The sequence below is a fragment of the Halichondria panicea genome, chromosome 5 (genome assembly GCF_963675165.1).
Source record: "Halichondria panicea chromosome 5, odHalPani1.1, whole genome shotgun sequence".
NCBI lineage: Eukaryota > Metazoa > Porifera > Demospongiae > Suberitida > Halichondriidae > Halichondria > Halichondria panicea.
The window spans coordinates 4,239,485-4,256,609 of record NC_087381.1 but is presented as its reverse complement, the minus strand read 5'-3'; the positions used below and the strand labels follow the sequence as shown (position 1 = coordinate 4,256,609).

The 17,125-nt window shown below is 39.9% G+C and overlaps 1 protein-coding gene across 2 annotated transcripts; it reads right to left on the bottom strand.

Annotated features, from left to right (window-relative positions):
• Positions 1 to 20: 20 nt before the first annotated feature.
• Positions 21 to 13,510, bottom strand: LOC135336672 (uncharacterized). Of its 2 annotated transcripts, XM_064532527.1 has the most exons (26): positions 13,349 to 13,510; positions 12,130 to 12,282; positions 11,210 to 11,350; positions 10,787 to 10,939; positions 10,104 to 10,229; positions 9,625 to 9,837; positions 9,237 to 9,446; positions 8,542 to 8,775; positions 7,879 to 8,253; positions 7,475 to 7,621; positions 6,956 to 7,171; positions 6,096 to 6,284; positions 5,717 to 5,905; positions 5,117 to 5,305; positions 4,554 to 4,676; positions 4,327 to 4,449; positions 4,146 to 4,268; positions 3,885 to 4,007; positions 3,657 to 3,779; positions 3,418 to 3,540; positions 3,150 to 3,272; positions 2,913 to 3,035; positions 2,674 to 2,796; positions 2,346 to 2,534; positions 1,374 to 1,937; positions 21 to 534 (listed from the first exon to the last, which is right to left on the bottom strand). In XM_064532527.1, the coding sequence occupies exons 1-26, from the start codon at positions 13,413 to 13,415 to the stop codon at positions 206 to 208; spliced, it is 4,791 nt and encodes a 1,596-aa protein (XP_064388597.1). In that variant the 5' UTR covers positions 13,416 to 13,510; the 3' UTR covers positions 21 to 205. The 2 variants fall into 2 exon arrangements, with proteins under 2 accessions (XP_064388597.1, XP_064388598.1); XM_064532528.1 differs by lacking the exon at positions 3,885 to 4,007.
• Positions 13,511 to 17,125: the final 3,615 nt, after the last annotated feature.

Genomic DNA, 17,125 nt, shown 5'->3' with positions numbered 1-17,125 from the left:
GTTGCCATTCATGAGGAACGTTATCGGAATTCACAATTATATCAAAACATGTACATGTACATGCAATCATCATATCATGGATCTGTGAAAACATTACGAGGACAGGTACTTCTTTTGTGTGTCAATTTCAAGCATACGAATTTGTGTACGTACCTATATTCATATACACAAATAAAATAATACAAACAGTAAGTATTTAAAAATGTTACCTTCTACACTCGTTTTGATCGAAATGAGAGAATAGATAATCATATCCGAAAGCTTCGTCCACTACATAGTCGGTATACATTCCCTCAATCACAGGGTCGTTAGGGGTTACGAGCTCGGCAACGCTACCTCCCTGACTATTGCCTGAGTAGAGACAGTATCCGCTGCGTTTTATGTCCCAAGTGGGTGTGTCCAGGTTTGATAAGAATTGCCTGGGGGGTTGCCCCGGATAATTAATGGTCATGATGTAGGTATTGTCTCGTGTCGTTCCGTCTGTTAGCGAGCCGGTATAGGTCTCTAGACTGATAGGTACGTTCCAGAATTGTCCTGCAATTGTGTGTGTGGATGATTGGGTAGGTGGGCGAGTGGGGATGAATATAGAGCTACAAATCAGTATAGCCTCCTTCGCAGCCTCTCCTTTTTCTGTTCTTTGTCACACAGGTAAGAATTGGAGGAACAAAGAAAGAAAGAACGAACTGTCTTTTGTTCTTTTTTTCTTTGTTCCTCCACTTTTTACCGTATTTTATTATTGACCTGTGTGACAATTAAAGAACTGAAAAAGGAGAGGCTGCGAAGGAGGCTAACAAATCAGTAGTGAACACAAAACCCTCTATTACGGCTTCTACAGCCAGGTTAATGGACCCTATAGCTAAAGTCGCCGTAGCATGTGACCTGTACCTGTGTTAGCAGGCAACCTCATTAAATATTACAGCCATCGTTGGTCTGCTCAAGGGTGAATTAACACTATAGTATTGCTGGTGACCTACAGCCAATGACATCCATCAAATCCAGTCACATAGACTTTTTGCACACTTTTTTTTATAATACTCGTGATTCATCATCATTCAAGTAATCGCCATCTGAAAGGGCAGCTTGACACTATATATGTAGCTTGAAAACTTGCTTGAACAGGGTTTTTAGCTTCGTGATCAGCAAATTAACACACTTGCTAGCCAACGTTTAATGCTGGTGCACGAGGATTACAATAATTCTCTCATCCTCGTGCACACATTAAAACACTTATTCCTAGCTATATATAAATACTACCAAAGTACAATCATGTAGATATAGATTCGGGTGAACACGTTTTTAACAGTTCTAAATGTTTGTTACACTACTTACACCATAATAAACTATTGTCACAATACTACACTCATTTCACTCACCTAAAAGGCCGTGAGCCGACTCTCTGATGTTGAAACCACGAGCTATCACAAAACGAATCATTGGCACTGTAATCGTGATATCCGGTTCACCGAAGTCCGGGTCACCCACGAAAACACCCTGATCACAAAACACCCACATCACAAGATCGATATTCTGACAATTAGGTACACCAATTCGCACTCGATTGCGATACAATCTCACGGAAATCCCATCTCTAGCGTAATTCGAATCAAGGATAGTTCCATCAATGCTTGCACTGCAGTCACTCGCTGATACACTGATGTTGTGACAAGCCTGAAGCAAATCGGGCGCTACAACTGAAATTGCATTAATTATATTATAGCCAAGTTGAGGATGGGGTTGGATATAGTGACCGTTCACAGACACACATGAGTCGGACACGAGGTTGAAGTAGCTATCGTTTTCTCCGTGAACTTCGAAGCAAAGATACATGAGTTGGTTGTCTTGGAGTTGTGGGAAGGCGGTGCTATTGCGAACGTAGAGGGGGACTGTCATGACGGGATCTCCGGTGGCAGTGTCGTTGACTCGAGGGGACATGTTAACTGTGGGGGGGGGTTAATTATGATGTGACAGACTGAATAATAATACAAGTGCATGCATGGAACCCGCCTGCTCCTAGTTCCTGATTGAACACTTTGTGTATGACATATTTTTGCAGGTATTATAATTATATACTCACAGATAATTGGGAAATGCAATGAATCTCATTAAAACCGCTTGCGAGTATTAGAAATGTTAAAAATCACAACTTGAGCAGAATTTAGCAGAATTTAATACCAGCAAAAAATTAATAATGAGCTGAACAGTACCTGTACGTATACGTGTTAGCTATGGCATAATTATGTCATCTAACCAAAAAGGCGCTCTCCAAATAATGTCCTGCAATACACTCGCTATAAGTATTTATGCAAGTAGCCTGTAGGTATAATATCAATGTAGTTCACACCCACCTACAACTATTCTGCATGTAGGGACACTTCCATTGAATGTGTTATCGTTTTGACAAACACGTACAGCACCGCCCACCAGTACGTAACCAGAGACACAAGCATACGTAGCCGTTGAGCCAATAAAATGAGGTAGCATACTGTACACGATCATTCCATTAGGTAGAGGAGGCAGCTCGGGGCATGTGAGGCCTGTATAGAGAGAGGCTATTTGCTACTATGGCAACCGTACAATATTATAGTGATTCTACCTTATTGTATAAGAAAGGTATTGGCCGGTAGGTATCTTAATTAAGAATAAAGTGGAATTATTATTTTGTATCGATCTTACTTAAGCAGCTAAATCCATCAATGTCCAGTTCAAATCCATCTAAGCATGAGCAAGAGAAGCTGCCCTCAGTGTTGGTACAGACTTGATCACAATTGCCATTGTCAGTCAAGCACTCATTAATGTCTGCAAGGGAGCACACATAGCTCCAAATTATTAACAACATTTTGCTGCATGAGTGAGATTTCAAAGTAAAGTGTACTATGTATGTACCATCATACTGCTTACATGCATATGCATACCTGAGCAGTTGAGTCTATTGCTGTCCAGGCTGTACCCAGTGTCACATGAGCAAAAGAAACTGCCCTCAGTATTGGTACACATTTGGTCACATCCGCCATTGTCAGTCAAGCACTCATTAATGTCTGCAAATTATAACAACATTTTGCTAGACATAATTTATTATAATGTAGCTATTTTGACAAGTTTTAGGTTGAGTGAGATTCAATACTTCAAACAACACCCAAAAAAAATCTTACCTGTGCAGTCGAATCCATTGCTGTCCAGGCTGAACCCAGTGTTACAGGAGCAAGAAAAGCTGCCCTCAATGTTGGTACACGTATGTTCACATCCGCCATTGTCAGTCAAGCATTCGTTAATGTCTGGGGAAAACAATTAAGGTTCGCAATAAACAATTGTCCTATACGTATAATTATACATGTAGTCAGGTGTTGTACGAGTCTAACTTAAGCAGCTAAATCCATCACTGTGTAAGAGTGCTTATAAGAAATTAATCTTCGGTAATACCTGTGCAGTTGAGTCTATTGCTGTCCAGGTTGTACCCACTGTCACAGGAGCAAGAAAAGCTGCCCTCAGTATTGTTACAGATCTGTTCACATCCGCCATTGTCAGTCAAGCACTCATTAATGTCTGCAAGGGAGCACACATAGTTCCAAATTATTAACAACATTTTGCTGCATGAGTGAGATTTCAAAGTAAAGTGTACTATGTATGTACCATCATACTGCTTACATGCATATGCATACCTGAGCAGTTGAGTCTATTGCTGTCCAGGCTGTACCCAGTGTCACATGAGCAAAAGAAACTGCCCTCAGTATTGGTACACATTTGGTCACATCCGCCATTGTCAGTCAAGCACTCATTAATGTCTGCAAATTATAACAACATTTTGCTACACATAATTTATTTATATTTTGACAAGTTTTAAGTTGAGTGAGATTCAATACTTCAAACAACACCAAAAATAATCTTACCTGTGCAGTCGAATCCATTGCTGTCCAGGATGAACCCAGTGTAACAGGAGCAAGAAAAGCTGCCCTCAGTATTGGTACACGTATGTTCACATCCGCCATTTTGAATCAAGCATTCATTAATGTCTGGGGAAAACAATTAAGGTTCGCAATAAACAATTGTGCACCTATACGTATGTAGTCAGGTGTTTTACGAGTCTAACTTAAGCAGCTAAATCCATCACTGTGTAAGAGTGCTTATAAGAAATAAATTTTCGGTAATACCTGTGCAGTTGAGTCTATTGCTGTCCAGGTTGTACCCACTGTCACAGAAGCAAGAAAAGCTGCCCTCAGTATTGGTACAGATCTGTTCACATCCGCCATTGTCAGTCAAGCATTCGTTAATGTCTATAATTATAATTATAAGATAAACCTACATGCAAGCACGTAGATTAAGATCCATTACCTAAGCAGCTAAATCCATCACTGTCCAGTTCGAATCCATCTAAGCATGAACAGAAGAAGCTGCCCTCAGTGTTGGTACATAGTTGATCACATCCTCCATTGTTTGTCAAGCACTCATCGATGTCTGCAAACAAAAAGAGGCAATTATTTATGATATACATAATGCATACGCACACCGATGGGAGCATGCATAAATAAATACACACACCAAGACGTTAACTATTGTACCTGTACAGTTGAATCCATTACTGTCTAGCACAAATCCTCCTCTACAGGAACAAAAGAAGCTGCCGATTGTGTTGGTACACGCATGTTCACAACCGCCATTGTCAATCAAGCATTCGTTAATGTCTAAAGAAAAAAGTTAAGATTATATATATGTGCGTACGATAGGATCTAGAATTCGAATACACACACAACTTTTCCATTATGTTTATTGAATACTTGAAGTAAATTTGTATAGGGGTGTACGAAATCAAACATCGGGAATTAAGTTACTCCTCAACTGCATGAGGTTAACGTTCGGTAAGGTGTACGTGTTTAGTATCGTGTCAATATTATTATTTTTGGCCGAATGGACTATTTTCAATCCTCAGTTCAACTGCCTAACATGTGGTAAACTAGACCTATAGGAGGTGGTTATTTTGGTCTAGAGGTGGTTAGTACCAACCACCACTAATTAACCGGTGTGGCCAAGTTTGAATATTAAAGCCACCATTACATTACGTTGAAACACCAGCGTTCAATCAAATTATGCAACCTTGCGTTGCGTTGCGTTTAGTCCAGTGTACCTTCACAGGTGGGTGTTTCCCCACTCCAGACTCCGCCCTCCAAACATTCTCTGCTCTCTAATCCAATGAGACCAAATCCTTCTTCACAGCTGTACGTTGCCACGGTACCCACATCTCTGAATGGAGCAACCATGTCAACAGAGTAAGTGACAATTCCATTGGTTACGGGCTCCAGGTCGGGACAAAGAGCTGTACACATGTATAATCAAGAAATTAAATTTAATACTGAAATTTGCACAACCTGGTGCGCACATAAAGTGTGGACAAGTTTCATGCATGCCAACTATGTACCTGTATATCGGGTTTCGAATGCGGGGTTAATCAATTGTGAATGACACTGTTGCGAATTGCGTTTCTATAGCTAAATATTGTGAATTACATTTCTTGTGAAATTGCATACATATGCTCACTCTTTGCGTTTGTTTCGATAATTCACAACCGAAAAAGAATGCCGCGTTTGAAACCCGATATACGGTGTACTATTCTATGTGAAATTTTAATTTTCCTTGATAGCTATTCACGCTATTAAGATAGATATCCAGATTTTACATGCTTTTTATCGGTCAACTTTCTAGTTTTTATCACTCAAGTATATAATACCTTCACAGGTGGGTGTGGCTCCACTCCAGACTCCTCCCTCCAAACACTCCCTACTATCTGATCCCATCAAAGCAAACCCCACGTTACAGCTGTACGTTGCCAAGGTACCCACATTACTGAACAAGCCATCATCATCTGGAGTGTAACTGATCCTTCCATTTGCCACAGGCTCCAGGTCGGGGCACAGGGCTATGCGATGAAACAAGGCAATTAGAAACAGCAGCTAAACACTTTTGTTTGCCTACGAGTCACACATGACTTTATCTTCACAAGTAGCAACTTAATTTATTACGGATAAACTTCAGCAAATATTTATAATTGCCACCCCCAGATTATAGTCTAACAGGCAGTACCCGAGAGCTATACACAGTGTTCTCACGTTCACAGGTTGGTGCGCTCCCATCGTAAGCTGTTCCACTCTGGCACGTTCGTGTCACCGTTCCTTCTAGGCCAAAACCTTCATCACAGCTGTGCGTTGCCACAGTACCCACTTCTGTAAACGGGTCAGCTGGTTCGGGAAAGTATGTGATGGTTCCGTTTAGCAGCAGGGCCAGGACACGACACATATCTAGAGAAAAATTCGGCCTTAAATTTGTACAAAATGAGTACCATACAGCGAGCACAATATACACAGCTAGGGTTGAAGCAGTGAAGATATGAACCAATCCACATAAGCAGCATACTTTAATAGAAGCCATCACCAAACTTTACCACATAATGGAAGCTAATAATCACCAACACAAGCATGCAGTTGTAAGAGTTCTGTTGTCAAGTTATGGGACAGATATAAGAAGGGAAGTAAACATGGAAGAGAAGTACTACTATACAGTCGTGTTATTGTAATCGCCGATAAGCATTTGTGCCTAGTCTGAGCAAAGGTGAACTCTGCGAGGTCAAATACTCTAGACACTCAGGCCATCAGTATTGCATGAGTTAGCGAGGTAATCGTCAGTATAGTTATTGTATGTGCACATGCAGCCATAATAATTCTTTCAAACAGTTCATCCCTACATTGTGGCTCTTGACTATACTATACTGTAGACCAACATCATAATAAGGTAGTTTGAGAGAATCAAATTAAGTCATGGTCCACGACTCAAGTGTAAAACACATACACCAATCTGGCTAGCACGGATTGTATGTCTACAACTGTTCTTAAGTGATGTAGCTAATGGCAGTAAATACGATGTGAAACGTAACGTTCAACATTGCTCCATTTTTATTCATACGGAATCATACCGTCATTTGCGAGGATCGTGACTGGAGCAGGTGAAAATATGATGTCTACAGGCATTGGGTCGAAAGGTCTCGATTCGTCCAGCGAAAGGACAAGAGAAAAGACCTCGTTCTGTTCAAAAACATCCTCTTCAATGATATTCACTTCAACACAGCTGCGTCTGTTGTTACTATCCAGAGTGAGAGGAACAGAATCAAGTGGCACATAGTCACTCTCACCTTTAAGAAAAGAAAACATAATGACTGAATTATAAAGCGTACACGTGTACTGAAGTTAGGCTACAATAATTATATGGTCAGCCAGGCATGTCATCTCTCTATGAGTACAGCATAGGATGCCTTTTTAACGGTAAATCCCTGACTGATATAGTGTTTGAAAAGTAATTGAGTATACTTACTTTCCTACCTGCACTAAACATGTACGTGTATATACAAAACCTTCAAAAACGGAAATGCCACAGCCCCATGCAAGTCTATTATGGCTCTATTATGTCCATTGAGTACAATATTTCACACCCATACCAGCTGTTCCAGACTCCGTAGACAGCAGAATTGGAACGAAGAATGGGAGGGGCTCCGTATCGAGTACGTTCAGCGCTCTCACACACACGTTGAACACTCCCACATTCTCTTCCACCTCGTATGCGCTCTCGAAGCCAATAATCAGTGCTGCACGACGGAAGGGAGACAACTATGTCAATACAAAGGTGTGTTATTTGCTGATGAAGATACATTGGTAACACAACACTATCAATGTCGCTTGATCGCGAAAATACGCCAGTCCTCTCAAACTCGTGCATGGCTAAAGTTCTCGCATAGGAAGGTAGTCGTATTTTTTGCTTTTTGCGATATATATATATTGGTATCTAAACACCAGCTAACGGGAAATGACCAAACAAGGAATGCTGTGATGATATGTAACGTACGGTCATCATCCTGGATGGACACTCTGGCAGTGGCGAACAGTGTGAGGGGAGGGGAGTACTGCAACGATCCCTCAGGGGAGGACATGGCTGAAAATCCCTCTGTCACTTCAGGTAAGCCGTTGGCGAGCAGGCTGAACGGGAACGAAACTGTCTCTTGTTCCGGTCCCATTTCCAAGATCGTGGGGTTTGAAGCGACACTATAATCGTCACCCTGAGTAGCTGACTCGAGTTGTACACTGTCGGAGATATTCACTAGTATACGATAAGTTTGTTCAGTTATGGCTCCATTTTCTTTCTGAAGAAGCACATCTACTTGCATCAGAGAAGATGGCTCAGTGAACACGTACGTCTCACTCTGGAAGCCAATCCTGATATCTGTAGCGGAGGCAACCATTTTTCAAAGTGCACAGTAAGAAAATTGGTCTTTGTGCACTTCAAGGACATGCATTTGTCCTATATGTACATAAGGGGGCTATAATTATAATCAACTAAGCTGGCCTCTTATAATTTTATTACAACTAGTGGCATGGCATAGCATACAAAGTAATTAATGGTACGCTACCCCGGTATTGTGGCTAGGTAGACCTGAATACATGTACATGCATGCCTATATAGGCCTATATTTTATATATATTTTATATATATTTGGGCTAGCAATAGTACCATCATCGTCTCGGATATTGCCAAGGGTAGAGATGCGAGTAGTATTGACCACCTCCCTCCGTGAGGCCTGTACGTCTATAATGGTTGACACAAACACCTCCGTAGCCTCATCAATGACGTCATCCACTACCGGTACTGAAACAGACACTGTTGATATTTCGTCGCCTATTTCGTCAGGTTGAAAGATGACAGAGAGTGAAGTACTGTTAAAATCTCGTCTGTCCTCTGGGCTCACTGTAAGTGGGTGTGGTTAAAACAGGTATGACACAGCGCTTTATTTTCGAGGCAAGCAAACCTGGAATTTCTGGCATTATAAAAACTCTACTGTAGGGTTATGGTCATTTGAAATTTTAGTTCCTCGATAATAAGTAATTCATATAATTATACGAAAGCTGGGTACATCTCACAAATCGTGGATGTTGCACTTATTACATGCAATTGAGATCAATCTCAAGCTAGATCATAATTATTATACATAGGAGTATAGTGACTCACTGTTGTTGTTGAACTACTTTAAGATTTGTTTATAATTTGTGACAAAGCTAATGCAATATGAATACTACCAGGTACTCCTGATACCACAGAGAGAGCACGCACGCACGCACGCACACACACACACACACACACACACACACACACACACACACACACCACACACACACACACACACACACACACACACACACAGTACGTACATCTTGCTCTGTTGGGAGAGAGAGGATTGTCATCAGGCGGTAAGCTGGGAGGTAGAGCGTGACCTGCTATAGTTGCCCCGGCAACGGTGAATGATTCAACTGTGATCGTCACAGGGTTTGCAATACGGACACTTTTTGTTAGCGTCATGGTAACACTACCCTCGGTTTCAGTTCCAAAAAAACTGTCTTCGCTGAAGCCAATTTCCAACTCTAAAGGAAAAATCAGTACATGCAATTACACATGATCATTGTATAGAAAAGTACAGTCTAAAACATTTGGTTGCTACGTACACACACAGTCTAAAATATTGATAGATAAAATATTTCCAGACCTTCAATTAATTGAGGTTTTAGTTCCTCACAAACCTTCACACACTCACACACTCACCATCAGTATCGATGATTGACAGAGTTAGCTCGTTCTTAAATACAGCGTTAGATGCAACATCACTCGGTGACAATGGTACAATCGTCAGGGTGACATTCTCCACTGGTTCTTCTAGTGCCACATTGTCCTGAAGCAAGGACACAGAGAGAGAAGACTGACCACTGGGGGATAGTGTCACTATGTCGGAACCAAGAGAAAAGTCTTGATCTTTAACTGTGGAACAGAAGAAAAGAAATGGTCAATCCTATACACTTTCTATAATGATAGTCGAACAACTCGGTTTAAAAAAGTCTGAAACCACCCTTCCAATAATAATTAATACATGCATGCATGTAATCAAGCCCCATGAAATTTAATTGGCTAAGTCAATATTTGAATCATAACCACTTCCATGAATTAATTGGAAAGATGATTTCAACGTACAGTAGTGAAGAGCTATAAAGCTTCAATAGAGTGTTGTCTTAATTACGTGTACAAACCTGCAACTCCATTGGCCATAATCATAGCATTGAAATCCGGTCCACTTCCCTTGATGTAACCCAGAGAAACAGAGTAGTTCTGACTCGACTCTTCTCCTATTAGAGACTGTTGAAACCAACCAAGCACTGAGAGAAGGAAGACAAAATGACATGATTGTACAGTAAGCAATCGAGCAACCTAAAAAAAGACAACGTTTCAGATATCAACAGTATAGCTGCACTATACCCGGTATACGATTTCAGGTATTCATAATATTTGGCAATTTAAGCAAGCTGGCATAGAAGTTCGAAAATCTTAGCTATAATTATATAATAATTATATCCCATATAGCCTTAGAATGCTATTGTTTGTTACACAAACGCCCACCAGACGTTAGTCATAGCTCCTATAATAATTATTGTAACCATCCTATTAAGAGGTTGTTCAAGTTAATTGCATAATTGCTATACTGTCACCACTATCAGATATATCCCATGATCCAAACTGCTTATGAAAGGCAATAATTATAAAACCTCTTATAGTGTAAATAGAAACCAACCACAATAGTCCAGCTGGACTTCAAGGCTATCGAAGAAATATCCTCAAATTAAAGGACAATTAACATTCCTTTGCATGATATATACGGCCATTATTTGAGACACGTACTACATACAGAGTGCAGTAGATTTAATATTACACTTACCAAGACATGGGTAGCATTGTCCTCGGAAATTGTAGGAGGAGCCGGGTCCTTCGCAGCAGTTGCTAATAAACGAGTTAGTGGGTGTGCCACTCAACTCGGTAATAACTTCGTTACAACTATTGTCAGCAAAACACTGAGCTTGAAATAAGCTGCCTGTAAGTACAGTAATAGAGTTAGGGTACTTCCCTTACCTGTGTACTGAATGCAATAAAAGAATTATACGTACTACTGTATGCCATCTCTGAATACCATGGCAACACACTAAAGTTTTTAGTCAGTCTTAATACAAACATGTCTATTCAATGGATACCATGGCAACACACTAGTGTAATTTAGTACGAGTTCACTCGCGCTCATGCAGCAGTTTTACTAATCTTAATACAAAGTTTTACATGTCTATTCAAATACTTATCACATACTTACATGCAGTGCAAACTCCAGAACTCGGAAAGTAGTTTCCTCCATTAGGGTTTATGAGACAACAGTCGTGGATGGAGCCAATACCAGTGCCTATGAGCGAACCACTACAAGTCGGGTTGCCACCCGAGTAGCAAATAGCATTCCCTGAAGGTAATAAGAATAATTATGTGTGACATTGCATTCAATTACACTATACTGTGTAATAATTAAGCAAACAGTTTTATTCACATGCATGTGTTTGATGTGGTTCGACTCTCATGCATGTGAATACCCCGTACGTGCGCTTGCACAGCACATTGTTTTCTAATCTTTGCTTTGATCATTCAAATATAAAAAGTTGAATACCGTATAGCGCGAAATTTTCGAGGCACTTATATTTCGTGGATTGGCCTCTAAAAGCCATTTCGTTGCACAATGTTCGCAGAATGACTGCTTACCGGAAGCCACGCCTTTAAATATTTGCATGATAGCAGGTAATTCTAATTAAAGAACAATTTTTGTAGACTTAATTTTCGTGTAGAATTCTAACCCACGAAATCCGCGAAAATTAAGCCCCTCGAAAATTTCGCGCTATACGGTAGTTGCATTAGCTATCTGAAACTAAAAGCTACTAACCTGCAGCACTCTTGCTGCATGGCTATAAAAGCTACATTTGTTTGCATGAAATGTATCTCAACTTTTCAAGGTATATTGTCCGGATATTTAGTAAAATTAAAGCACCGGAGTGTCCGCTGTATTAGAACAACGAAAATTTCCCAGAAAATGTCCGGGCTATGTCTGATAAATTAAAAGATATACGGTGACTCATAAATTATTCATTTACTGAGCATTAATACATCAGAATTATTCCGGAACATAACTATAGCATTGACGCATTTATGAAAATCTTAATTGTATCATTATAATGATTTAGTTCATCTCACCTGAGCATACCTCACATACGTCCGATCCTAACCGAGTATAGGACAGTCTCCCTCTAGTACAACACTCTGTACTAGGGTTAGGTACATCACGATCCGTTACACTGTTCTCAAGACAGCGATAATTAGGGTCGTTGTAACATAATTGTGAGAATCCTGTGTAGAATGGAGTATTAAATTAAGACATAAGACACCCCCCTCATATTTAATGTTAGTACAGCGTACTGACACAAATTATTCAACAATTATGACGTTATCAACAATATTTTTCTGCTAATACCGTATTCGTCCTCGTACCTTTCTATAAGCAGCATACACATGCTAATAATTATTATTGTCCCAAGCACTACATTCCCACAATGCTAATTGTGTTACAAGCCGCTGGAGATTATCATGAGGATAAGACAGACCTTCAAGTCCATACACACAACAGCAGTGAACACAAGTGTACTATTGTGCTCCTTCCAGCAACCAGCTGTCAGTGGACCACACCAATGCAGCCGATCTGATCTAATGTGTACCCACAAAATTCCTTTGTCCACTGACTAGGTCAATTAGAATAACCTTGCATTCCTCAGCTCTACCACTAAATGGGATTGCAGTCACAAAGCAGATGTGACTGTGTGGCGCTAATAGGAGCTAATTTTGTTTAAGCTATATCATCACAGGAACTTATATCAGGAAAGAAACCTCATTGAGGACCACATGAAACCTGGTACACAATTCTTTAGTGGGAGGGTTGTGCTAATTTTAATTGCTCGTCTGATCACACAGTACATTAAAATGGTACTTAGTCTTGATACCTATGAGGAATAGCAAATGGTATAATGATTTCTGACGCATGCACCATTCATTGTTTATAGCAGCACACAGCATTTACAAAAAACTTATTGGATTTTAATTATGTACTGTATTTCCTAGCACATGGCTTATATGGTAGTTTAGCTGCTGGCAGGAATTGGAAATGAATTCAAGTTAGGCAAAACAAAAAAGCGGGTCTCAATCGAGCAGCCAACAAAAGCTCACAATAGACAAAGTTTCAGATTTCAGTACTATAGGATTTCAATAGCTAAATCTAATCTATAGCTATGTTTCCTTGCTGTAATACCAGGGGGACATTAATAAACTGACCTGGTGACCATACATTGCTACTACACACACTGTGTTACTGTAGCTATAGGTAACTACAAACTCCATACTGATTAAGCATGCATGCACTCACCATGCTCCACAGCAGAGCAGAGAAAAAGTAGCCTGATCACCAAGTGGGCTCCATGACTGAGATGCATCCTTCACTGGGGTTCAGTGGATAGTGACTCAGTTGACCATTGATGGTGGATGGTATAGCTTGCAAACAGCACTTGTTTTATCTGAGCTTTGTCTATCCTTTGCTGCCTCCAACCATACACTTCCTCTACTCTACTACTACAATAATGTGGTGTTGTGACTACAACACAAGAGCCTATTATAGGTAGCATGATTGTGTGAATTGGTGTTAAAAGTATACACAATGCAATTACCAATTGTCACTGTTATAAGTTAACAGTGTTATAGATTTAACAGTACTAGCTAGAATACTTTGCAGGTGAAAAACATTTGGGATTGATTGAGCTAAATCAGCAACAAATTTGACCCTTTGCGATGTAACTATTGCGTTCTAGCAAGGATCATGTTCGGTTTTTGCAGTTTTATTGCTGCGAAGTAATTGACGCTTGCAAAATTCGCATAAATGAATGATGTTTGATTCGCTAGTAGGTATAAATTTCACTGCTAGTTCTACACTATTATATAGCAGCTGGATTAAATATGCGCCAGAGGTGTACCGTAATATTGCAAACACAAAACACTATTTTCACATTAAACAAGCAGATCGGTAAGGGACACAACCTGCAGCGTTACTGCATGGCCTCATTTCTATTACTGGCAGGCCGGGACTTGATTCTGTTGCACATTATTAGTTGATCTTTGTTAGCTATAATATTATACTAACAGATAATTCAGCAGGAAAGATAGCTCCAACAGCTTCGATTATAAAGTTTACCGACAGCTATTAAGTGTACTAAAAGTACGATAACAGTAGCGAGTATAGGTTAATAGATGGACCCCCATCAATATTCACGTATACAGTGTACAAAACTAGGAGTAAAAGTCTGGTCCAGTGTCTGAACTTGCTCTTATAAGGTCCGGCGTATAAGTATCGACAAAAAAAATCATTCCAAACCCACGTAAATATTTCGATGGGATATCTTCTGAAGACATTGCACAAAGAACAGTGTACACTATACGAAATACCAATCAAGAAGAGAGTAACACTAGAGTTGTACTTTTGATAGAATCGAAATTTACGATACTTCTCGTGCAATAATCAACCGATCCGCCACAAACAGAATCGCCACCCTCAACAGACATGTTGTTGCAGAAAAATAAAATAAAAAGATGAAAGCATGCAACGCCTATGTGATTTGTTTTTACACTTTTGATTTTGTGTTTTGGGCAGTCATTATGTTTTATTCATGGTCACATGTGTAATGGACCAACAAGGGGTTGTGATAAAACAGGGAATGAGAAATGAGGAAATGAGAAATAAGAAATGAGGAAATGAGGAAATAAAAAATAGGAAATGAGGAAATGAAGAAATAAGAAATAGAATAATATTTATGGTTATGATCATCACCATGGCATTAATTTTCATCACAATAATTATGACATTATTATTATTATATAGATGCACAAAAGTAATGACTGATATCAGCCAAGAAGCTAGTAGGTGACTAAGTATTTAGTTATCAGTGGCGGATCCAGAGGGGGTTCTTTGGGTTCAATTGAACCCCCCTTTGAGAAAGAAGTGAGTGGGAGGCTAGTTAGCAAGTTGTTCCTTTCTTACTAGCTTTCACATGCACTTCTCACTTACCTTTAGTCCGTGTTAGTCCTGCGAAGCTTTGTCTGTGCAGTTTCAGTGGCAAAAACTCTCCAGCGAGTGCATGCAGACTGCTTCATGAAAAGTGATGACCTTTTTTTTTAGGAAAAAATTCGGTGTGTTAATGCGCATGCTCACTGTTTAGAATAAGTGACGACCTGGTAAATTTAACAGTCCCTGAGCCCTGGAACCCCCCTTTCAAGAATCCTAGATCCGCCACTGGTTATCAAATATATAATTATAGTGGCACCTCCACACAGTACAGGTTGTCAGACACATTGTAAGAATTAAATGTTACCATCGCTTCAGATGGCACAGTGAGCTTTCTTCATTAAAGGTAGCATCAGCTTTCACTAGGCATTGCTTGTGAGAATGGTAATGGGAAATTGCTTTTTTCACCCGGTAGCGAGATTGGATATGATACCAGTACAGTGTACTAATGTCATTACTTCCTGCAGCTTTACGACAGGACTGGCAGATTAGAATTTGCTTGGTTTGACAAACAGTTTTGGAAGTTTCTTTGCATGTAGATAGATGTTGACATTGAGTCCAGTCCATTGACTATCACTTGCCCACCGGATTGTGAAATCGGTGAATGTATTGCCAGTATAGCCACGCATAGGTAAATTGTTTTGAGACTGTGGGACTGTAGGACAGTACATGTAAGTACCGTTACGTAGGTAGATCTGATGTCTGAACAATGCCAGTCGTACATGGCACACAAGTAGATAGAGGTAGAGAGTGTCACACCGTGTACCAGAGGAACATAAGTTCTGTATGGTGGCAGAGCACCAGGAGACTTGTCACCAGGAGGTACGTACCTGTAGCTCAGTAGATATTAGCTTCGTCTTCAGACTTGCTCTGCCCATAGATATGCTCTGCCTAACAGCTCATTTCTCGTTATCATTTCTTCCTTTCCTCATTTCCTATTTCTTATGGTCTCTCTTCTTCAACGATTCAAAGTGTATTAGCATGTCTTTTTCCTCTTCTCAACCATCCATCAACTCTTCCTACCACATCGCTGGTAATAGTGTTAAACAACTAAACTTCCATAGAGATCTAGGAATTATATTGCAAGAGAACTTGAAATGGGAACATCACTACGACTCAATATCAGCGAAGGCTTACCAGAAACTTGGTTTAATTAAGAGAACATTTTCTACCTCAAACTCCATCTCAACAAAAAAACAACTGTACCTCTCACTAGTAAGGTCCCAGCTCTCCTATGGCTCCCAATTATGGCGACCAATGCTCATTAAGCATATTGTTTCACTTGAAAAGATTCAACGCAGGGCAACTAAATTCACAACTCTAACCTGTCATATAAAGAGAGGCTCATTCAATTGAACCTACTTCCACTGATGTATCATTTGGAGCTATTGGATGTTGTATTTTTTGTGACATCTTTCAAAAACCTATCAAATCGTTTTGACATCAGTAAGTATGTCTCTATCTCTACAGAGAAAACTAGGAGCTCTGACAAAATCACCATCAACCATAAGTTTGCCAGTTCAAGTAAACACCATCACTTCTATTTTAACAGGATATCCAGATTATGGAACAATTTACCTTCCACAGATTTAACACTTTCAACCTCAACAATTAAGCACAATCTGAAACAATTCTTCTGGTCTCATTTTATATCAAACTTTGACTCGGAAAACCCTTGTTCATATCATTTGAAATGTCCTTGTTACAAATGCATTCTTAAGCGTTAGATAGTTAATATAATAGTTTTGGTAACCTCTTGGTGGAAATTGCCATAGGACTGAGAAGAGGAGACACTGCTACAGACATTTGTAGATTCATTGTAGACAATACGGACCGAAACTGAAACTGATAAATTATAAATGAAAGCACCGCAGGTGCTGATGCCTCGGTGGAGGTGCCAAAGCTACATAACATAAACTACTACATTTATACACACATTGATTATTAATATCTTGATGAACATCTTTATTTTGCTGCATGCAATCAACCCAATAGTGGGTAATGATCGACCATGATTGTTGTTAAAAACGATCGATGCCAAAAGTTCAAGTCTAAAATTAATGGCTGCAAGTCAGCAGAGCCTTGCAGCTC

What these genes read in the sequence shown, in the direction of transcription:
- LOC135336672 (XM_064532527.1), bottom strand. Translation starts at nt 13,415, where the DNA reads ATGCATCTCAGTCATGGAGCCCACTTGGTGATCAGGCTACTTTTTCTC. An exon ending in ACAATGCTACCCATGTCTTG is followed by an intron (nt 10,230 to 10,786) that starts GTAAGTGTAATA and finishes TCCTTCTCTCAG; the next exon opens with TGCTTGGTTGGTTTCAACAG. An exon ending in GTCCATCCAGGATGATGACC is followed by an intron (nt 7,622 to 7,878) that starts GTACGTTACATA and finishes TCCGTCGTGCAG; the next exon opens with CACTGATTATTGGCTTCGAG.